Here is a 24,477-nt window from a genome sequence, read left to right as displayed (position 1 = left end):
TTTCCTTAGATGAAAAGGACTCTGTTTAGATCACCCTGTGAACATCAGTTACATTTATCTTGTCTGCTGCCTTCTCACTGTTGCCAGGATCTTTCCTTACTCCCATAGCATTCTATGGGCTAGTGCTCTTTACAGCCCATACCAGCTCTCTCTTCTGGATGTTTTACTGGCTTTCAGACTTTCAAACATTTTTTTTCCTCAGAGAGAGACACCTGCTTTGTGATGAATGTGGTATCTGTGCCCACCTTTTTTTTTTCAGTTACAGAAAATAACTTCAACTCTGAACACTTTCTAACTGTGAGATAATACAAGTCCCAGAGGAAATGTATTCATCCATTTCTTCTGTGGTAGATTTTTGGAGAGTTGTAGTAGCTCAGTCTTCACTGCTTGCTTAGACAAATGAAAGGAAACACAAAGATTAGTATTAACCTTCAGTGAACTGAAAATCTGTCAAAAGCTGAAGCATTGGGATGGATGTACCAATTTTGTGGAATGGTTAGCACAGTTATCTGAGGCCGCAGTTGGCTGAGGCACGCGAGCTGGGGGTGAGAGACAGGAGCTGCAGGCGCTGGCGCTGCAGACGTGCAGTGCCAGCAGTGTGGGCGGGCTGGCGCAGTGCTCGCGTGGGAGGTGGAGCTGCCGAGGTGGGGAGGCTTTCTACTCAGCTGTACCACTGCCTTATGTAACTAGAGCCCTGTGGAGCCTGAAGTAGCATCACATGGACTTATTGTACTGTGTGATGCAGATGTGTGTTTTCAGGATGAAGTCTTTACCCTGCCTCATTCTCAGCATCTTCAGCTAAGCCAGCAGGACACAGAGGCCTAGGTTTAGCTCCCCCGAGTCAGCAGACTCATATTTAGGTGTAGATTTCTTGAGACACGTGTAAGATTGTGCATTCACTCCATTGTTGAGTATGTACATTCATACCAAGCACAAGTACTTAAAATTGCTCCAACCTTTTGTAGACTTTGGTTTGCAGTATCAGTAACCCAGCTCAGGGTGGAAAACTGTTTTTCAAAGCTCTCACCTCTGCAGTGCCTGAAGCCATAATAAAACACAGGATTGTAATCAATGGAGAGAGAAAAGGTATTTTGTAAGCTAGCTGCTTAGATATTCAGATTAGTTATTGTTATTCATTGTATTATGCATGCCTATTTATTCAACTAGGATGGAATAAATCACCTTCAGATGTGTTCATGTCTTTCCAGTGCCTGCAAGAGTGGTACAGTTGGCACAGGGTAGGCACTTAGCCTTATCTACCAAAAGAGGAATGGAATGAACTTCATGTTTAGCAACTCTGCCAAACAAGTTGAAAGACAGACTTCCCTAATGTCGCTCCACATTTAGATGTTTACTCAAGGGATTAAAAATGTGTTAATATATTGATTTGCTGTTGTTTCATTTGTTTTGTTTTATCTTGCTTAGCATGACTTCTGCTGCAATCAAATGAATTAATAATGAAAAGAGGGATTTTTTTTTTGGTTGGTTGGTTTTTCTTAAGTGTATCACACAAGAAAGTGTAATCCCACAGGGATACTATTATTCTATCATGTCTGTTTTTATTGTATTGTTTATTTTATTTTTTTGATTAAAGCAAGGTTTCATGAAGTCCTCCTTCAAAGGAGGCATTTCTCTCTTCAGCAGTCTTCTACATGTACAGACCCTTTAAATTAGTGGAGGTGATCCTTGTTGCTAGCAGTGTTGTTTGTCAGCCCAGAGCATGTCCCCCTGCAGCTGGAGGAAAATGGGGGACTCAGGATAGTTCTGACTATTATTGTGTCATACAGCCTATTAAAATATGAAAAAACACAGGGATTTGCTTCACCTGTGGCATAGGTGAGTTGAGAAATGTACTTCAGTATTTCTTGGAGAGTGACCATGCACTACTTACAATGACAGCTGTGCAGAAGTGGTAAACTGCAGCTTTTGGTTGTTTTTATTCCAGACTGACTCCTGGTAAAGACTATTTGGGACTGCTTGAGGCCTGCAGTTTTCCTAAGTACAGTATTTAAAATATCTATTCTTACAGCCTGTAATTAATGCACACTTGAAAATACACTTGTATATGTAGCTGCGAGTATAACTGCAGGCTCTATGATCCCTTGTTATTCAGTAGGGAAACGGAAGAGGAGCCAACATTATTGTCTGTGGATGTGATCTTAGTACATCCATTGCTGCATTATGCTTGGTTCTTATGACTGAATTTTAAGACTACTTCAAGACTATTGAGAAAGCGACTGCATTTTGAGGAAAATATGAATGAGAATGACCTGAGGGCTAGAATCTGCATGGTATGAAAACCTGTGGTATGTAATTCACCCAAGATCAGTAGAATAGTAACCTTTTAAGGGCCAGGAGTAAAAAAAATCCCTGAGAGATGGCTGTTTAATCTAGCATAAATAAATTGGAAGCTGAAGCTAGATGCATTCAGATGACAAATAAAGCACTGTTTTAGCAGTGAAAGTATTAAGACGTTGGAATAAATTCTTGGGAGTATGGCAGTTTACTTTGATGTTTTTAGGCCTAACCTAGATACCCATTTTAACCAAAAGTTGAGGGATTGAGGCAGGATTTCGTAGATGGCATCTTTCAGCCTGTGTTATATGGAAGGTCAGTTTAAGTACCTGTGCAAAAGATTTATCTTCCTAACAGCCTTCTATATGTTTATCAGCTTTGACTTTTCCCTTTACAGAAAGAACAATAAGTAGGTCTTCCAGTGGGAGAGCAGTTTGTCCAAAGATAGTTTTTCTAGCAGATCTCTGGCTGAGTACATGTAAATACTATTTGAACTTTCTTTACTTTGAAATTTTTCCAAGCACTTTCACTATTTTTTGATGGCTTTTTCTCTTTTCCCACTCAAGCAAAATCCACACTGAGATCAACTACTTTTGTAACTCCTTTCAGCTAACTAAAGTAATATTTCATGCAGACTAATGAATGTTGAAGATCCTGTACTCTTCACCCTTTTTTCTGCATTGTTGTTCCTAGAGTTTGAAAAAGCCTCCAGATACTTTTCAAATTTGCAATCAAAAATTTTTATGAGTGATATTTATGCACAACCCTATGTAAATGCTGAGTAATAATTATAGCAGCCAGTTGAGATTATTTTGTTCCATTCAGAAGCCTAAACTCATTTAACAGTGGCTTGTATTTACTTTGACTGGCTGTAATGAACAGCCTTTGAGTATCATCACCTACCGTAAAACAAAAGAGTGTCTTTTCTCAACTACAGAAGGTAACATCTCCAGTAATTGATTATTTCATTTCAGAAATCTGCTTTTCTATGCAAATTCTCTTTTGAGTTCTCTGTCTATAATTGCTTGGTTCCGTTTACAGGGAATCTTACACCATTTTGATGAGTGGCATTTGTAAGGATGTGCTATGTGGGAGTCAGATTTCTTGGGCTAAGCTAAAGGTGGACTGTTCTTTGGAAGGTCTACCACTGTTGTATAAAAAACAAATGAACTGTGAAACAATGCTTAAAAAAACAAATAATAATTGTAATTTAAAATACTTCAGAGTTTTTTTGTGATGCTGTCAGGCTCATTCATCTTAGTCTCTCCAATTTATAATGAAATTACCTGCTTATCTTTGTAAAATGTAACCAGAATGAATCTTTGTTAAATGAACCCACATGATTTAAATCATTAATTTACGCAGTTTGCCTCATTTCCCTGATGCTGTTTTGAATGTATTCAACCTTTAAATGAGAAATAGGCCTGGATCTGTGTTCTTGTAATTGAACAATTTTAATCTTTCTTTGAATGGAGTAAATGTAGAGTAGCATAATTTGTACTGCTGTTACAGTGCTGGTAACAGACAGCTACAGAAATACAGTAAATATGTCCCAAGGGGAAACCAAGCAAAGCAACTTCTTTGTATATTGTGAAAATAATAATGAAGGAACCTACCTACTCCTGTCTTGGCCTTCTGTGATTCTGTCCCTTGTGAAAGTAGTCATGCTTACATATGCATTCCTGGCATTTTTGGTCCATATATCTCTTTGAAAAAATATTGCCGAAAGATCTTGTGTATCAACTCAGTTTTTAGACAAAGAGGCAACAGTTCTTAAATGCTGAGTTGTTGTAGGTGTGTGTTACATTTTCTAGGGCAAAAAAAGACCCAAATCAAACATTTCAAAATGTTCCTTTTTATAGAGGGGTTGATAAAAACAAGAGATGTCTGTTTTCAGGTTGCTCTTATTTTTGGACAGTCTCATTTTCTCTCTTCTGGCTCCTTGCATGTAATTATGATCCAGTTCTGCTCCCTTTGGAATTTATGGCAGCATTCCCACTGACAGCAGTGGTTTTGAGGTATATTTGGCTCTGGACATTTTAATTCTGATGTCCTGACAAAATTTCAATACACATAATGATGTTCTGGCAAGCTGAATTATTCTACCTTTATTAATCTGAGTTTGCACAGAACCTAGAAATTCTACTAAGTCACGATGCCAAGAACTCTGCACTCATCAAAGAATTGTATGTGGCAATTGCTCTGGAATTACTGTGGTGAAAGACTGACACATGGAAGATGGCATTCACTTTTTGCTTAGTGGATGAATGGGGTCTTAATTGCAAGTAATCTTTCACAGAAAGCCATGGAAGATTTTCAGATATCTGTATTCTGTTATGATGTGGTTTACAGAGATACCTGTGGTAGCCACTAATTTAGCAGTCTGGCCTCCACAGACACACAAAAAATATGCTCTGTGGATGTGTTTATCAATACAATTTTCCTAAAAAACCCCCAACAAACAAGCAAAAAACCCCCACCAAACTGGAACATGAGACACCCCCAGTCTCCCCATTTGAAAAAAAAATCCAAACAAGGACAAGAAAACCAAATAGTGAAAGTGAGGCTTTTATTTTTGGTGATATGCTTCACACTTTACTGTTTAGATTTTTAAACAATGAAAGAAAAGAAAATGCTTTTCTAATTTCAGCAATAAAACTGTTTTTTTATATTCAGTGACTAACTGCAAAATATTGAATAGAGCTGTGGGGAAATTAAGGCCTTTGTCAATATGAATTGTTCTTTCTCTCCCATCACAAAGATGTTAGACTGCTAAATAAATTTAAAGTGCGAAATTTGCAATGACTGAGGCTGTTATGAATTGCTGTACTATTAGCAACCAGGTAACAACCATAGTAACTGCCACTCTCTGGTGGCTTTTCTTGAATCTAAACAAGAGATTTTTTTCTTCCCTTTTAAATGCATGCATACACAAACATCAGGATCAATAAATTGTTTTTCTAATCTTTTTTTCCAAGGCAAGCTCTCCATGGGTCATGTTTTTATATCACAGAGACGCTTACTAAGCTTGAAACGCTTAAAATAGGGCAGTGAATTTCTTCCAGATGGGCAGAAGCCAACCTGCCCTCCTGAGCCCTGGGTAGCTATGTGGGAAGTGTCTTGGCATTTCTGGCCATACCTTACCCGTACTTTCAAGGAATGTGATGTATGGGATGTGTTGAGCCAGAACTCTCAGAGAAAAAGCAGTAATATTTATAGTAGTATATTCTGTTATGCTAGCTGACATGAATTAAGCTGAAAAAACTAGGACTGTAGAAAATCAGGCATTCAAATAATTGCTGGATTATATGACCTTTTCAATGTAGTTTGTACTGGTTTTACCATAGCTAGGATTTTTTTGAAGTGTGTTTCTTTCCCCCCCCCCCCCTCTCTCTCTCTCTCTATATATATATATATATATATATATATTTATATATATATATATATATATGTATATAAAAAACTATAACTATTCTTTTTGTAAATGTAATGTTAGAAAAGTACATGTCACAGGGCTGGTGGCACCTGTTCTTGTGACTGACCATCATAGACATGAACTGACACCAGAATTGCTATGCTACAGAGAACTGTTTCTTTGCTAGAGATGTTGCCTTCTGGTGTCACAGGGATACTATCACAGAAAATAAAATACCTCTGGCTAAATACTTGCTAGTTAGCAAGACAGGCATATGCTAGCAAAATCTGTATGGTGCATTTATGATTTTATGTAAATAAATATGTTTGTTTACATGATCTCTGTTATTAGGGGTAAGCTTCATTAGACTTGTGTTGATATGCCTGAATATATATCTCTCAGGCAGTTAAAGAAATCTGTGTTTGACCCTGTCACAGCTTTGAAGAAAGAAACTAGCACGTTTTTAGCTGAGGCTTCTTAAGCTTCTCTGCTGACAGTTATGTATGTGAAGTGTCCCATATTTTCTCGTGCCCATATCATTGACTGAAGAAGGGTTTTACTATGTATTCAAAACTCAAATAATAAAGCAATCCAGAATTCTGCAGCTTTAAGTACAATTATTTTAGAAATTTCTACTAGTGACTTGTATCAATATACTTTCACAGAACTTCTCCAGTATTTCCAGTAGTATTATGCACAGTTTAAACAGAAAAGCATTTTTATTCAGATTCTTGTGATTGAAGTCCTTTGAGTTTTATCTTTTTACGGAAACTGAAGATCTGTATGTCTGATAATATATCTGTCTATGCATGTGTGGGTGTGTATGGGCATTGGAGAAAGAGAGACCTGTAATAATGCAGTTGCCTGTATCATAGTGTGTATGCACAAATTTCAGATACTTAATCCTTAGAAGTATTAAAAGCTAAATGCTGTTAACATATTTATAATACAGTATATAGTGCTTACTAGACCAAATATTATTTTACTGAGGTGCTTGTATTATGTAAAAGGTAAGGTCTTGGATACCCTGCAGAGCTATATACATTTGATGACAATAATACATAGCCTTTTTTATTGGTTACCAGCATGTAATTAAGCTGAACTGTTTTCTAATTGTAAAGACAATTATTATTTGTCTGAAAACAGAGTATGAATGGAGAACGTGAGTTGTATTTGTTATATTTGTATTTCTTACTACTTCCTTCTTTCTTTTCTATTTAAGGTTACCTTTGCCTCCTGGAGCATTCTCAGGTCTTTGGGAAAATGAAGAAACATTTCAGAAGTTGTATTTCCAAAAGTTTCCAGTAAGAATTATGAAATCAATTATTTAAACTTCTGGTAATGCTTCAGAACTGAATGATAATAGATTTAAACTGGGAAACAGTTCATCTTAAGTTGTCACAATTGCATTGGAGGTCTTTGATATATGTATATATAATGAAAACCATTTCAAGATAAATCCTTTTTCATGTGTAATTTCAGCTCTTGGGTATGCTGTTGTTTTTTTAAGATCTGAAGGAGAAGTAAACCATACGCTTCTGAGCCAAAAAGTCGTTTCATGTCATTTAATCTAAGATATAAACCTGCAACCTTACACTAGCACAGCTTCAGATACACTCCTCCTGTTGGCATGCAGCCACGCTAACTTCGTATCACTCCAAAATAACACTTGTCCACTGTACATCTGAATACACTGGAGGCTCTTTGCTGCATTAGTTATGTTTCCTTCTCAGATGAGCTATCCAAGGACTGGCTTATTTCTTTCCTTGTAAAAATAGGTAGATTGGCCCTATACAAATGCCCAAAGGGGAAGATTTGGCTCAATGAAAGTAAATGAGTGAATTGGTCATACGAATTATTTTTAGCGTGCAATTGCATCATGATGACAGTGTATGTTTGGATACAGCAAACAAGAGTATCTTTAGGAGAAATTTGACAACTGTCATTATATTGCAGTAATTCCATTTTCATTGTGTAGATCCAGGCAACATCATTCTCCAAGCTGTCAGGGATCAGAGAAGAGTTGGAAAAAAGTCAGGGTTTGTCTATTTTTTTTTCTGTTCTATATTAATAAAGACAACAAAACCTTTCTCTAAAGGGAGCTGCACAGGATAATATTATATATAAATGGTGACAAATATTACAGAATTAAATCTTTCAAGCACCAAAAGCATTTATAATGCGAAGCAGGTCTATTTTTTTTTTTTTTAATTTTTGTGTTTCCTGGTAAATTAATGAATATTCCTAGTAGTCTTTCTGAATTTATTTTTCATTGTGTTGTATTTAGGGATATTATGATACTATGGATGCTGGTTATATGGATGAAGATGGCTATCTGTATGTCCTGTCTCGAGCTGATGATGTGATCAATGTTGCCGGACACAGAATTTCTGCCGGTGCGATTGAAGAGGTGAGCATTGCCTGACAGCAAAAGAGAAAAGTGAAAGATGAATGCAGGAAGCTGAGACTAAAAATCCCACATTTTATCACATCTCACATCTCATAATCTCACACAGAAAGATCTCTTATTTGTTTTCTACTTGTTTTGTTTGCATTTCCATTGGTACTTTTAACCAAAGTATTTCCTGTTTCAGGCTCTTCCTATTAAGATGCTTTCCAGAAAAAACCCCAAATTTAGTCAATAAGAAGCAGGGTCAATAAATACCGTGGGATTGGTAAGGCAGGCATAATTTGGTATTTGAAGGTGGAGATAAGGAGCAGTGTGGTAGGGTGGGAAGCATACCTTTTAGCTCAAATAATGTATTTATTTGGGAATAGAGTAGGATAGTGTAGTATCAGTGTGACAGGTAGTTTCACCAACTACTGTAGTTACTTAGGAGTAGAAACTTTTTTCCTAAAATACAATGATCAATGTTGATTGATTTTTTTTTCAGAGATTAATATTCAGTGCTTTTTCTTGGTGGGAAGACTTCGGAGTTTTTTGACAGCTGTTTTGTCTCTTATTGTATGAGCAGTGCTAAATGAACAATGAAAATTTCAGTAAAAAACCCTGCTGTTAAATTGAAAGTCATTAATGTAATACCCATGCAACTCAAAAAAGTTGAAAAAAATGAAATTCATAATAGTGTCTGAATTTCATATGATTGTTCTTACCCTTCTGGAGTCGCTGTGATTGATTGCTAGTTACAAATTTCCCTGATGACATATCAATTGCTTATTCAGGGAGTATAGGGAAAGGTGTGCTGGGCGTGTACAAGAGAAAAATATGCATTTAAGAAGTCTGAATTTAACTGTTCACTGAATTAGAAACTAATCTGCAAGTTGTTTTTTGGTTTATAATGTCTGTTAATCTAGGGACTACTTTATTTTGAAGACTAGAAAACTTAGAATGTTAGAAATTCTAATTACACAGAAGTGAACAAGTTCACATAAACATTAATCTATGAAGGACTGATCAGCCAGGGAGCTGAAACAGCTGCTGCCCTGACTCAAGTTTTTGGAGATATAATGATGCTTTCAGTCTGCTTAAACCTCTTTCCCTTAGAAGTAGTTTTTTGCTCCCTTACTGAAGCACAGCAGGAATCTCATCCCCACCCCTTACTGCTGTACCACTCATGGGCCGAGCGTGGCATTTTCTTTGCTTCAGCCTGGGTCTGAAGCTGCTGTAACAAGTGATGAATTGAATCACCTCACCTGCTGTATTACCTTTGGATCCATTATACTGCGCTCAGCATCTCTGTTTTTCTCCCTGCTAGTTAGGTGTTACCCCTAGAAACATAATGTTTCATGACACTAACATTTTAGAAGCTTTTCTCTACACCTTTTGAGCAAAGCTAAAAACCAAGAGTGATGTTAATGCATGCACAGCAAATTGCTAGTTAAATGGGAAAGTGTTAAGAAGACCACAATACCCTCCTCAGTAAGATCAGTAAATACAGAATTAGAGGTCCATTGAATCACCATGTAATTGACAATCACCTTGTTGAGCAAGTATGTTATCTACATTTACATTTTAGCTGCATTACAAGTTTAACTATTTTGTCCTTAGTGCTTTGGCTAAGTGTTTTATCTCTGTTATGTTCCACACAATTTTTCCTTTGTCTGATGTATCTTTTAATACTATTGGAGCTCCATGTTTACTGCAGTGCAGTAGATGTTAAAGTTTACCTGGCCAATTAGTGAATGGTGGCCATTGTGGGAACCTCATCTTGCATATTGATCCATCCCTCTTCTTTGGTCTGTAAATCTCTGGTGTCCCTTCTTGCCCCTTCCTGAAAAATAAAAAAAAGCTTAATCAAATCTAGTCTATCTGAGGCAACAGACTTGAGAACTGAGGAATTTATCATGAGAAATCCCTTACCCCTGATCACAATGTTTTTGTCTGCCGTTGCATTTGCCATCCATCCTTGTGCCCAGTGATCATACTGGGAAAACCATTTCCACTTCCTGAAGTTTTTTATTACTTTTAAACAATTTTTAAATGTCTAGTGCTGTTTCTGTTCTTCTTTTCAGTTGTTTTATGAAGTTTGATAATTTTAAAATTGGTATTTACTAATTACTGGTTTCAGTAATTTGAAGTTAGCATTTGAAAAGTCAGAGGCCTGTTGATAGAACTTCGGATAGACTGTGGGAAAATACTACAATAACTACACTATTCCAGCTAACCATAATACTTATGAATGACAGACTAGAAGTACAAAAACAAGGTACAACAAAACAATCTGGCAACATTCAGGTCTCCACCTTAGATAGTCCTGTTGATGCCTGGTAGGTGATTATGATATTTGATGGTAATGCCAGTTTAGTGTGTAGATCTTTTTTCTATGCTCCTGTGGAAAACAGTATTTACTGATTTACTGTGGTTATAGACTTATAGTCTACTTTTCCATAATTCATTGTCTTTTTCTTGCCTGTTTTTGGTTTTTTGGTGTTTTTGTTGGTTTTTTTTGTTTTTTTTTTTTTTTTTGTTTTTTTTTTTTTTTTTAATATATATAAGCCTATCAGGTTTCTGTGGCCACAGTCAAGAGTTAGAGCAGGAGAAAATGGTTTTTTATAATAGGAAATGGAATTACTGAGGCTCTGGCCTGTAAGTGACCAAAGTCACTGTGTATGTGATGCATTGAAACTCTGTAGGGATTTGAACTTGCATAAGATTAATCCCTATATGATTTGTCAGTGTGGGTACAATGACTTTTGGACAAAGTAGGCTGCACCTGAATTCAAATGCATTTGTGTATATTCAGCTTTTGAAGCAGGCTCTTCTGCCCTTCTGATTCTGGTATAAGCCCAGTGCACTCTTCTGTATTTAGTTTGTGCATATAATATCTAATTCCTGTGAAAAATAATCCAGTTTCAAAAGCTGTGCATAAATGGTCATGCTTCTGTACTTCGATAGAGCATGCATCTACTGTCAGGTCAGTGTTTTCCATTTGCCTTTTTTCTGGCATGGGACATGTCTAGGATCATAGTTTGTGAAATGAGTATAGCTTCTGACAAAGCGTGCTAGAAACACATTGAGTGGATTTATTTTGCTAAAAGCTACTTGGTGTGTGCTGTATTGACCATGACACATGGAGTCAGTTTCTCCTTCCTGTTTTGACTATAAAGCCTAAGGATGGTGAAATCTGTTTTGAAGATGAGTTATCATACACCCTTTGAATTATTCCTTTCCCCATCAGTTTCATAAACAGGTCATACATGAGCCTCCCTTTTTAAACTGGGGCAACAGTGCTTCAGCTTTCCATTCTTTCAGTTTTTTCTTCCTGTCTTCTCTGTACTTTTCCTGTCTTTCACATTTTCGCACCATTGTATGAATAGCCAATGCAAATATGGGATTCTTACTTAATAAAAACAACCAAAAAGTGTCTTTTTTCCTAAAACCTTTGATTTTGGCAACACAGTATGTGAAGTTCAGTTATTAACAAGCAGATAGTTCTTGTATGCACAGATAAATTAACAAGCACAATCACATTATGTGGCTTCTGTGTAGGGTCACGTTAGGTCCTCCTTGTGGTCGAGTCCAAAGGACTGAAAAGTGCTGAAAGCACTGTTGACAGCAAAACACCCCAAGGTGAGGGGGTAAAGTAAAAAGAGGCAGTTTCTTTGGAAGAGGATTCACAACTGCTGGCATCTTAAGGCCAGCTTTGTCTCAGACTTGGTGACATACATCTTGGTATGTACTGAGACATCTTGGTGGCTGTTTTCCTGGAAGTGAGTACCTCAACTGGCTAATTGGAAGCTTACATTTTTTTACCTAAAAAAGAGTTTCATATATTTTATCAATGTGATGTTGTGTAAACATGTAGTAGGAAGGAAGGAAGTTCTGGTTTAATTCCCTTTTTTGTCTCAGGAAGCTGAGATCTAATGTTTTCAAGAGAGGGAGCTAAGCTAGGCTGGCTACAAGCCAAGGCTGGGCATGTATTTGGCCTTGGTTGAAACTATACTTTTACAGGAACAAAGAATGAAAAAAAAAAAAAAGAGTCAGAGAAAATGAACCAATAGACTTTATAAGTCTGTAGTAGGAGTGCTTCTGTGGTTTTCATCCTTACTCCCTGAATTTAAGTTCCATGTTACTCATAATTTTAGACAAATGTTATTTTTTCCAGCAGAGATCTCACTAACAAAACCAAAGATGCGATACTCTCACAAAACTGTAAGGAAATTACCTCAGGTTTGTTCAATATTTCTGTTTTGTGCTGCTAAAGTTTTTATTTCTTCTGTTTGTTTGAAAAGCATGCGTGAGTATATACAATAATATATGTACACATGTACATCTTCAACACATGTAGTTGGAATCCTAAGGTGTACTGACCTTTTGCTGTCAAAATGTAAGAAAAAGTCTATGTTATTTCTTCATACTATATCATTATTTTCACTGAAATGTTGTCTATTATTGGTTCAGTTTTGTTTTCTTTTCCATCCCTCAGTGTATTCTCTTCCATCCCGCTGTGGCAGACTGTGCTGTTGTGGGCCAGGAGGATCCTTTAAAAGGACATGTTCCATTTGCACTGTGTGTACTGAAACAAGGTGAGAACTCACTGAAAACTGATGTCATTAACACTTGCAAAAGTCTCAGAAAAGGTAAAGGATTTTACCTTCTTCACTAGGTGTAAAGACACAAGAGAGTAAGATTTTGAAAGAGATTGTTGAGCGAGTTCGGACCAACATTGGTCCAGTAGCAGCTTTCCAGAAGGGGATGTTTGTGACACAGCTGCCAAAAACACGCTCTGGCAAGATCCCACGTTCTGCTCTTTCTGCACTTGTCAGTGGAAAGCCATACAAGGTAAGTTAGAGTTGTTTGCTTCAATGAATTAGACACACATGCACATCCAAAGCACAACATGGTGGTTTTGATTCTCTTGAATGTTCTGCAACTGGTCCGTGACTTTAGGTAATACTTTGTTTTATTTCTACTGCAGATTATGCAAAAGATGTTCATGTTTCAGAGCTTTACAGATGCTTTTTTCTTGATTGCTTTCGAAGTATAAATCTAGAAGAATCTCTGAATGAAATTCTTATCTACTATTATCTACTATTACATGCTACTGTATTCTTACTTTTCAGATAACACCAACCATTGAAGATGCGAGTGTGTTTAAACACATTGAAGAATCGCTAAAGAAAAATTAAATGGGATAATACATAATAACGAGCATTTCAGGTATTCAAGTATACAAAGAAGCATTTTTTTTTTGTTAATAGCACATTTTAATAACAAGTAACGATTTTGGACTAAATGTTTTTACTACAGAAACATTACTGTGTTCTTTACCATCTTACCACAGCCACTGACACATAGTGAAGTCTCTACATGCTGTCAATATATTCTGGTTATTAAGATGGCTAAGAATTGCAAATAGAATTAATTCATTGCTGTAGACTTAAAGGGAAGGAGTCATTGGATTATCCATCTTATCTGGTGTCATGTAACCTTACATTTCAATCCGTTATTTTATAATGTGACCAGTAACTTTTGTTTGCCTAAAGCAGTTAACAAAGGGTAAACCATGAACAAACGAAAGTAAAAAAGGAATTTGATTGTGAAAATTGTTGCAGACATAAATTGTTCTTACTTTTAAATTTTAAGTTCTTGTCTTTTTGATTTTATCTAAAATTAAAAATTTTAAGATTAGTTCTTTTGATTCAATTTTCTTTCTTTTTTCCAAAGTCTTTCTGCCATAAATTAAATTTCTATACATTTTTTACTCAATAACTTTCTGAAGAGTCTTTTTTGTAAAATGATAAGTAATTCCTGGCTTTCAAATCTTGATTTGTCCACAGTGAAAATCCTGATTGGTCCACAGTAATATTCAGAAAACCCCATGTATATTAAATAAAGGCAGGCGTTTATCCTTTGCACTTTCTGGTAATTATTTTTGTGGTTTTTCTCTCTTATGATGAGGACCACCAGAATGTGCTTTTGCTGCCATAATTAAGCATTTAAGGCTGAGATAGACATAACCAAGAAATTTAGCAAATATGGATACTAAGCAGCTCATTCTGGACTTTATAGGCCATTCCAGACAGGTACAGGGCTCTCAACAAGCCAGGGGATGGAGGATACACTTTTGACATACATTACTTCTCAAACTGTAGGTATTTAATGGAACAATAAATGTGAAGGTCCTTATAAAAGTAGATGCTCCCAGGAAAGTATAAAAGCAGAGAAGTTGCTCAAACTCATCAGTGCTTACCAGAGAAAAAATCAGTAAGTAATAAGACAAATTCAGATGATGTTGTGGTGTAAAGAGAGGTCCCCAAAAGGTTCCAGAAATACTGTTATGTAGTGATGGATAGAGGTATGGATGATATCCCTGTAAAGTGATGAAATAAAGCAACAGATTGATGTAGGACCTAAAGGGTAATAGATTCCACTTAACATGAGCCATACCCTGGTGGTGCCTTGTGCTTGTGACCCTTTTTTGGTGTTGGTGAGCTCTACCAGTTACATAAGAACGGTATAAAATGTCCATGTGTTTTTCAGTAGGGACTGCAGACAGCTGGGCCAGTCATGTTGAACCAGGTCATACAGTCATGTTGGAACAGCCCAGTTTGAGCCTGTGCTGTCCTTGTTTCCTGCCAATCATTGCATAAGATACCCTCCTCCCTCTCAGCTATTCCGTTGAAAATCACAATCTGAACAGGGAATAAAACATGCAAACACTGAAAAAAGGCTAACGATGCTTTATGGTAGATATGCTAAATATACAGGTTGGAGGTTGGTTTAAAACTGGGAATAATTTTGCTCTTCAGAAATGTCCTTAAAGTTTTGTGAAGTACTTCTTATAGAAGTGGCAGTTAGTTTAAGATATTATTTTCTTCTGGATGAATTATTCAAGCACGAAGGCTTTTACAGGAGGCCCATGGATATACTGGACTGGACTTGCAGAGACCTTTGGCTTTTCACAATGCTACAACTTAGCAACCTGTGCTGAACAGTTACAGAGCAAGAGGGAATTCTTGAGAGTTGTCAGTGGTGCGTTTTTTTTTAATCAGTGAGACACTATAAGAGTCATCACAGAGAAACTGTGGTACATTCACAAGGCCACTACTTTTACAATTGAAGGTGAGACATTGTTGTGTATGTTTGTTATCCTTACCTCGGCTGCAGCCATCGTATAATTGCAAGAGCAGGGGAGGGGAACTAATTAGTGAGAGCAGAAAATCTCTACAAGAGATCTTGCAATGCATGTAGGGGAAGAGAATTAATTTTCTAGAGCTTGCATAATTTTCCCAATGATTACTCATGCTCCTACACCAGTTTCTCCTTTTGTAAGGAAAAGTAAACTGCTTTCTAGTTTGGGTCTCTTCTTTTAAGGAGGTGAAAAAAAACCCACAAAATCCCCAACAGCATTAGTAATATTCAGGCATGCACTTACCTTTCTGAAGGGCTGTGTGCTTACATTAATATTAGTAAGAAACAATTATCTTTCCTCAGAATTCTTCATAAAGAGCTTCGATACGTAACATTCTTAAGGTGTCTCCATGACAAAAATATTTGTAAAAATTTCTGTTTTCTGAGGAAGCCTGTTTTCTTTCTCTCTATTTTGGTAGAAGTGATTTCAGATCAAGACTTGTATTTTAAAAGAGGACAGAGCATTCAGGTGTGCTCACTATTACTGCCATGCTGGTAATGTGGAGAATTCCAGAAATGTCAAATGTCTCATACATCAATATTCAGAAAACCTAGACAAAGAAAGGCACCTTATTGCAGCAATACAGTATGGAGAAATCATTGTTTAATGGCCATTACTTTTGTTTTCCAAAAGAGCCTTTTGCTGAGGAGCTGCAATTGCAGAATGCTTTGTCTTAGCTTAGCTCAAGAAAGGGAGAAGGAGTAGTTGCTCTTATACATGGCTCTGCTGCTGCCCAGCAACCTGGGTGTACCATCAAGAACAAGAAGCCTATTTAACAAGTGGTAAGACAGCAGTGATTTTCCAAAATTTGTTTTCAGAGAGAAGCAGCAAGAGAGTAGATTTGAAGGGTCACTGAGTTGCTGAGTTTTGGCTGGAAGAGGCACATGTAGTAGTTATTCTCAGTGTACTGAAAGGGTTGGAGCCAAGTAGGCAACAGTTAGCATAACTGCTGTTTCTAGCTGTATAGGGTAGAGCTTGTGTGAGGGAGACAGCGATGAATTAGGAGGCTTGATGTGTTATCCTAAGTCAAAACTGAAGTCACAATAATACTATTTTAAATTCTTCTAGTCTGTTTTCTTCCACTGTGAAATATATAATTTCTGGGACAGACAACTTTCACTCTGGTCATAAAATCTGACTCATTCTTTTCCCCAACACATTTCATTCCCCTTTGCCCCCTAAGTTTTAGTGTTGGCTACAAAAAGAATTTTGTAAAACAAGAGCTGGTGTTTGAGGTAATGTGAATTTACATGATATTGCTGCCACTGATAGTGACAGTGACAGTATTTGCATTGCTTTAATTTGTGATATTCTGCCCTAAAATAATCCAGAAGGAGGCTGAGGGAGGAGAAGAATGTTGGTCAAGCCCAAGGAACTGTGTGTACAAGAGCTCCAAATTTCTACAGTTGTGTGCTATACCCCTGCCGGCGCTTCGCACCCATCAGCAAGATCTGTGCTCCCTCTCGTGGCAGATTCTCATCCTAACTCATCCCTGTTAGTGCCAAAATGTTCTTATGCGTAGCTGTGAGAAGCATCTGGTTTCCAAACTTAATGCTACTACATACCAAACGTAACAGACTAATGAACACAAATAGCACTGAATTCTCTTTTTTATTGACATTGGGGGAGAAAAATCTTTCACCATCTGATTGACCGAAGTTTGCCAAATAAAAATAGACAAAACAAATGTTAATGTACGTGCAAACATTGCAGATCAAACTGCTAAAAGAAATAACTAAAAGACAGGTCTTGAGCTAAGATCAAGCAGCTGAAAAATAGCAAATAGGTAAATGACTATTAAGTAGGTCTTACTTTGAAACTTCCCATTTAAACAAAGAATAAACAACAATAACACCACCAAATAAAGCCACAGCAGGTAATAGTTGCTCTTCTAAACTTTTATACACTATATATTAATCACTCTGTCTTTCAGTTATTTCCTCTGATAAAACTGACTTTTGTGAAGTCTCAGCAAGGCCATCTTGGCTAAAAGCATAACATTAGACAGGAGTCTGTCTAATGCCCTGTTAGAATGAAGAAATGGTGGGGGTTGGCTTCTTTTTTCTTTCCTTTTCTTTGCTGAATATATCTGGAAAGAAGAATCTGACTCTATGCAAATACTAGATTTACTTTTCCAATGCTGGCTGGTGTTTGAAGATCCTGGAACAAAAAGGTGGCTCTTGGTAAAGCAAGATTCTTCTTGGTCCGCAGGTAACATAGAAGAAAGTTTTTGGGTTTTTTGTACAAATCATGTTTTATTAAATTGCTTTTTATTTTTTTATAAATAGTTCTTCTGGATTTATGTGTTTGTTTTTAAGAGGTGAGCCATCATGGTACTTCTCTGTAGGTATCTAACATTTCCATTTTGTCTTTAGAGGTCCATTTTGGCTTCAGTTCCAGGGTATGTCATTCTATTATACATCATCAGAGGCAGGTGTTCAGCTTTAAATATTGACAGATTTTTCTCAGTAGGAACATGTTGAAGCTTCTAACTCTGCTAAACATATTAATTTGACTGTTACAATCCAAAAACTGTAAAAATGGTGGAATGGTAAGATACAAACAGTATTATTGACACTGTATTGTCAAATGTTTGCACTGAGACCCCATGTACCATAGATTTCATTTTTAAAAAATCATATTTATATCCATTTACATCAGACTTACACATTTTAAAAGAAATACATACACAGTAAATACATAAATGTCTAATATTTTACAATAAAACAGATGTAACAATGTAAAGATGAGTGGCTTCATTTGATAAAAGCTTTGGATGTGCACTACTGTCAAATTTTTGATGACAGAGATGCTGAGAGAAAAGGGGGAGATTGTTTTTTTTTTTTTGTTTCAGTAATTTAGGTATTTTTCATTCATGTTTTAAACTAATCAATACATGAAAGGAACATCATATCTGTTTGGATGATAAACATTATGTGTTCTCTTCCTTATTAACCTGTTCTTGCAGAGAGTTTTAATGCTCTTTTCCTAAGTAGTGGTAGTGCACTTCAGGTAAAGTAGAAGAAAGAGATGGCATCTAAGAAAAAAAACCAAACAAATATTAATTAGCAAGATTTTATGATTCTATTTCAGTCCAAAGTTCAATGACAACAGAAAATATACCATAAGTAGTTTAGTAACTAAGTTACTAAAATATGGATTTCAAGTATGTGTGGGAGGCATGCGTTTGTTTAATTTTAGATCTGCAACATAAAATTACTAATAATTCATTTTAATCTTTTACTAATTGTCCTCAGTCAACACAGACTGCTGCTTATGTTCATTTTACAGTTGTTTTCCTGCTGTTTTCGTGCAGCACTGGGGTTAGTTTCCTGTATCTGGAGACCTTTGCCTGTTTGGCACAATGTGAAACACATTTTCAGCGTACAGATATTGCTGATGTCCTTTGTGGCTCTTCTTCCTAGTTCACTGCAGCTTGACAGCATTTACCTTTATCATCCTGATGGTTTCTTTGCTATGGACTAGCTGCTTCCAGTTATCATTTACATATTTTTGGAATGCTGCTTCTCCATTTGTCTTTACAAATCCTTTTTTCAGACCCTTCATTGGTAAAGTACATAACTGATTTTGCCAAGTCTCCTTTAGTATTTCATTAGAATAAAAGTGGAAGTAGTATGTTCTATTGTTCCAGCCTATGGCAAGAAATCTCTCCTGAATGACCCTTCTGACTTGGCAATGACAAGTGTTTTAGAAGTTAAAAGTGTTGGGAAAGCTTGGATTATGTGAGTGCTAAGTCCACTGCCTGTGTAAAGACATTGCAGCTGCTCAGCCGGGCCACCACCTCTAGGACCACAGCAGAAAGCTTGATGGGTCCTATGTGCTCTGTAGTACATTTCTTTGTAACATTAAATGGCCAGCACCAGCAGCCTTAATTGTTCTTAAATTTCTGATACCAAGTGCACTAAAACAGGCTTGTGCAGAGTAAGCTCATATAACTGTTCTGAGAATGTCTGCACATGGTTTCTGGCAGCTCATTATGGTTTCAATAAATATTCAAAAAAAATCCACCTGAAATGCAGTTTGAAAGCATGTGAACAGGGCACAGCTGCTGTGAACATACACTATACAGACACTGGAAAGTTGTACCAAACTGATGTTGGCATAAACTGTGTGGACAAGCCTTTGACAGTCTCTGTAAGAGAATGTCTCTTGCTCTCGTAAGAGTAGCAGAATGCAAGAATCTGCAGCCTGCTGTAATCACAGGCCATCTGCATTTGTTCCACGTGCAGTCTGTTTGCTGCTTTCTTTTAGGCCTGCTTTTTCTGGGCATGTTCTCCTTTACTACATGGAAAACTCCCTTATCTCGCTATTGTGTGGTAACTCATCCAGCTATCCCTCCCCTCTGCTGCTTAGTTCCTGCTTCTGTTCATGCAGATAATTCACCAGAGATAATACAGCAGCTAATACACCTGCTGATGTAGTCTAGGCGAAGTGTTACAAAAGCCTGGGTCTCTGTCTAAGATGGATCTGGAAAATTTCAGGAGGTATGTTGTAATGAATAATCTTCCCTTTTGTCCAAGTATCAATCAGCTCCTTCCATGAAGAAACTGTTAGTCGGGAACTGTGCTGACAAAATTCTGAAAACTCCTCTGTTGCCCTTCAATCTGATATCTCCCTCTATGGGCAGTTTCTGTTTATGATAAATATGTTTCTGTTGTTCTTGAGCTGCAGGCAATTTGTTTAAATTTTCAAGTTTGATATAATAGTGAAGGAAATATTTTCCCTGCATGGTTGTTTTTTGGGGGGAGGTAGAGGGGTGGGATGTTGGTTTGATTTTCAATATAATGTACTGGGATCAAAATTACTTGAACTGCTTTTTGGTTTATTACCTGCATAGCATTTTGAAGTGGCCTTTATAGTAAGTCCATATAAAAAAGTTCTAGTTCATATTATCTTGTTCCTTCTCTAAAAGGAGTACATGGTTAAGTGAGAAGAGAAATACTAGTATATTATTGTCAGTTAACCTAATGTATGAGACTTTACATGTAGATGCAAATTTGCATGTAGATGCAAATTTGATATCCTTATAGACCACTCAAGCATTTAAGTAGTAGAATAGTGGACAAGCAGCAAGTACTGATGTGATACATACTTGAAACACTACTAATACCCCAATAGAAATTGAAGTGAAGTTGTATAGCTTGTATAACTTTATATACACACCTTTTTGCTCAAAATACATACCTTCCATACATATATAGTGCAAGAAAAGTCTGCTACTTTACTTTTGTTTGTGCTTTGCTACTTTTTAGATATTTTTAATATAGTGGGAGTAAATGGTTTGGATAATCGTAAATTAATTTTTATTTCTGCTTTTATTGCACTCTTCAAACTTCACCTCAAGTGCCTGGCCCATTACTGTTGGCCTAAGAGAACTTCTTGGTCATGCTTAATTGGTTCCAACATTGTGATTCTGAAGCTCATAGGAGAAAAGGTTCATATCTCTGCCTTCCATTTCTGTCACCACTGAACCCTGTGAGAGTCCTGTCACTGACTTACTGACGCAATACCATGCTTCAATCTATACGTGCATACACATAAAAACGTTTCTATAGTTTATGTGCTTCATCATCATCTTTGTGGATTCAGCTACTAAACGTTGCTTTTTCAGAAAAACCAAACCAAACCAACAAATAATCACACCCTGCCTGCAAGTTTATTCTTCAGGAGTGGCTCAGAAGGTCCCATTTTTACTAAGAGGAAGATTGTATATCTTGCAATCTTTCGAAGTAAGGCTCATGTCATCAGGAGGATCCTGAGCAATCCACTTTTCCCACTGTTAATGTTTGCTATTGCTAAGTATTTTTTGAACTTACACAAAGTTAGTAAAATCTCGACGTCCCCAAGTCTGTCCCAGTCTTGGGAATCAAAACAAAAAACCAGCAACTTGCTTGCAGATCCTTGCATGCCTTGCCTACAATATCCAACAGCTACTGAAGCATATTTGATGTCTGATGAGGTTTTGGTGATAATCAAATATTTTTTTCCAGCTGCCTTGCAATTCCCCAAGTAACTAAATGGAAATTGTTTTAGTGAAAAAATACTAGCATAAAATGGTGCCATATTGATGTAACTACTTATCATGTGTGTATTTTTTACAAAAGCTGGGATAAAATAGAAAACTGTATTTCCACAGAACTGTGGAAAAGTGACTCTGTGATATTCATAACCCCACTCAAAAGATATACGGTGAAAAATTAAACATGAATTCCACTACTAAATTTGATCCAAAGTTGCATCCAGCTCAGATAATCCTTTTTTTGTCAGTTCTGAAAGGTTTGAGAAGTGCAGGAATCTCTGTAATAGATAAATTTTCAAGATTTTCAGTATGGGTAAGTCTGTGCAGCTACCTGATGTTCTAAATTGAGCAATAGCTTTAATTTAAAAAAAAAAAAAAGTAAATATCTTCTGCCTTAGTAGTGTTGCCCCCACATTCCAGCTCCTAGGAGAACTCTTCCAAGTTCTCATAAAGTAAGTTCATTCCCTCTGCCTTCTTCCCAAAATATGGTTGGTAGTATCCTGTGGACTGAGCTTAAGTCTGTTGATATGACCAAATGACCATCCTAGGGAGCCCTTAGTTACGTCCTCTGCTCCATGTTGGCTTGTGCTTGGATAATGTGGGGTGTAGTGCAGTCATAAAGAGCTTTCATGATGGCCCCTACAGAATACTCACAACAATTCAGTGCTGGCTTCTTTGCTAGGCCTTGTCAGCATGAGTATGTGCGAACTGTTGAGCTGTCTAACCTCTGCAGTCGTGATGAAGCAACTGCAAATTGGGAAGGAAAAAAAAAGGAAACAAACCAGAGCCTCTTTAGAATCATCAGTAAAATATATCAATCTGTTTACCACTGGAAGGGTGGCTGTTAAATTGCTCTGTGGCTTTCTCTAACGTGATCTGAGCATGATCTAGTTCAAAACTCAGCACTTCTTCATGGCTGATGTACTGCTGGCATCTGTCTAAAGGGAATACAGTTTAAAACTCAATTTTGTCTTTATTTTGTTGTAATTCCTAATGCTCTTACCTATCATGCTGTTTAAATACTATTGCATTCTTACTGCTGAGAGACAGGAAGCCAAATCCTGGATAAAGATACAGGTCTTCAAAATTACTTCCCTTTAAGTCTACTGAGTTCAGTATACACGGATCAAGAATTAACTGTCTGGAAGACCTCAAGTAAATCACTAAATCTGCCTTTTGCAGATTGCCTTTTACAGATTTGCCTTTTTGTTCCACATCTGTAAAATGCAGAATATCATCTTCTACATCACACCATGACTAGAAGATGAAATCCCTTAATGTTTATAGGGTTCTTGTATGTTACAGTAATGTGGGCAATGGAAATGCTATGGAAGCTAGGAGTCAGTGGCATTCAGTGATGATACCAGTAAATTATTCCATGTGTAACTGCAACCATAAAGCACTGTTTTTAAGGGTGAGAAACTCTAATGGAATTTAGATGGCTTTAATGGAATTTAGGTGGCAATACTATCATACCAAGTTCATTATCAAGTTACAGGATGTGATCTACAGGTCTCTACAAGTTTGAGATAAGTATTTGTAGACTGAATCCTGTCATGATTAAATAAATGGCAGTATTTTAAATAGGGCAGTTTTTGTACTAATATTTCTCAGAACTTCATGCAGGTATACTTGGCTTTATCTTCCATAAACCTGAAGAAATAGCTGTGATGGGTTTTCTTTCCTCTGCCTGCTCTCTTACAATGATTTTTAAATTTTATTTACTTTTAAATTATGATCTGCTTGCTAATTTTCCACTCATTTCTGAGTTTGTGCATCTTTTGGAAATCAAAAGATTTCCAGAGAAAATTAGGACTAGTATATAGTAACTCAATTAGTGCCTGAATTTCAGCATTTGCTAACTACTCATCTGCTGGTGACTGTTAGCAACTTCAGTTATTTGATGGTCAAGGGTAAGCTATTTAATTTGAAAGTAAGATAGGAAAATAAAGGTGATAGCCCTTTCTAATTGCGTTCTCTAAAACACTCCACCTGCGAGAGAGGCTAATAGGATGAAAAATTTGCTTAGATACTATATTCAGTCTCAGTTGAAAGTTAGTAAATTAATTCCAGTCTTTCTGATTGTTTCCTTTACAGCTGTAGGATAGTGAGATCAGAATTTTTTTGTGTTTTAAATAAACACTGTTTGTCTGAAGCAAACCTGAAAAAATCAATAATATGCCAAGTCAGTGCTTTTCCATTCCCTAATTCAACTCTCCCAGACTCGGTTTGCCCTAGTTAAAGGAACGCAGTCGTTGTGGTGCGAGACAGACATGCTTTAAAAGTCAACTTGGCATGCTGGGACAAGCCTGGTGATTTCCAAGAGGAAGTGCAGGGATGAGTTCGTACCGTCACCGGCCATCTTCCGCGACTGGCCCGACGTGGTGGTGAGCCGGAATCCGGCGGGCAGCGTTTCCGACGCGCCCGGCATCATGCTGATCCCATGGACCTCGCGCGGCGGGAACTGCCGTCGCCAGGAGGGGCCACGCCTGAAGTTCTTGTCATCGCTCTGTCAACAGAGTTGTGTTTGATAAAGCAAAACAAAGCTTTTTGGTTTACCATCCTGCTGTGTGCTACCTCTGCCACTGCCAAATGTGTTCCATAACAACTACCCTGCCCTGCTGCACTGCATCCAGTCACTGTAATGTGTTTGAGACATGCTGGTAAAAGTAAAAGCTTGAGAAATATTAAATGCTGGGGTGGAAAACTCTTCTTAAATCTTTGGCTTGATATAGTCAAGGGGTTTAGTGTCATCTCTATAGAACTTTCTTACACAGTGACAGAAAGTGATTTATTACTGCATTAGGAAGCTTACATAAAGTACTAAAAACCGATTAAACATTCATGTGCATGCACAGAATTCATAGGCATCTGACATTTTCAGCAAATCCTTAAAAGTATTATTTCTCTTTATGTGCCGAAGTCCAAGACTTAAACATTTTTGCACTGGACTCTTATGTTAAGATAAATAATTTCCATAGTTGGATTTGAGATTCCTCTTCCCAGATAACTGCCCCAAATCTCATTCTGTTAATACTGGTCAACTTTGAAGAACTTTGAAGAAAAAAAGCAATAAAGAACAAACTGAAAATTCTACTTCTTTTCTTTATTTTTAAAAAAGGTGTAAGTGT

General features: G+C 37.0%; 2 protein-coding genes across 16 annotated transcripts in view; one reads left to right on the top strand and one right to left on the bottom strand.

Annotated features, from left to right (window-relative positions):
• Positions 1–23,703, top strand: part of ACSS3 (acyl-CoA synthetase short chain family member 3) — a 74,955-nt gene extending 51,252 nt beyond the window's left edge. For 2 of the 5 annotated variants that reach the window (XM_063154966.1, XM_063154970.1), the window contains exons 12-16: positions 6,933–7,014; positions 7,998–8,120; positions 12,598–12,697; positions 12,778–12,953; positions 13,235–13,883. In XM_063154966.1, the coding sequence (XP_063011036.1) occupies positions 6,933–7,014; positions 7,998–8,120; positions 12,598–12,697; positions 12,778–12,953; positions 13,235–13,300 (547 nt within the window). In that variant the 3' untranslated portion in view covers positions 13,301–13,883. Of the gene's footprint in view, positions 1–6,932; positions 7,015–7,997; positions 8,121–12,597; positions 12,698–12,777; positions 12,954–13,234; positions 13,884–16,637; positions 16,906–23,443 lie in introns of those variants that run through there. The other 3 variants (XM_063154968.1, XM_063154967.1, XM_063154969.1) reach the window with 3 other exon arrangements.
• Positions 16,899–24,477, bottom strand: part of PPFIA2 (PTPRF interacting protein alpha 2) — a 290,199-nt gene continuing 282,620 nt past the window's right edge. For 7 of the 11 annotated variants that reach the window (XM_063154956.1, XM_063154954.1, XM_063154958.1 and 4 more), the window contains one exon: positions 23,625–23,855. In XM_063154956.1, the coding sequence (XP_063011026.1) occupies positions 23,625–23,855 (231 nt within the window). Of the gene's footprint in view, positions 18,344–22,000; positions 22,094–23,624; positions 23,856–24,477 lie in introns of those variants that run through there. The other 4 variants (XM_063154955.1, XM_063154965.1, XM_063154959.1 and 1 more) reach the window with 1 other exon arrangement.

This window comes from Melospiza melodia, chromosome 4, assembly GCF_035770615.1.
Source record: "Melospiza melodia melodia isolate bMelMel2 chromosome 4, bMelMel2.pri, whole genome shotgun sequence".
Lineage (NCBI taxonomy): Eukaryota > Metazoa > Chordata > Aves > Passeriformes > Passerellidae > Melospiza > Melospiza melodia.
This window is presented reverse-complemented; position numbering and strand designations above follow the sequence as displayed.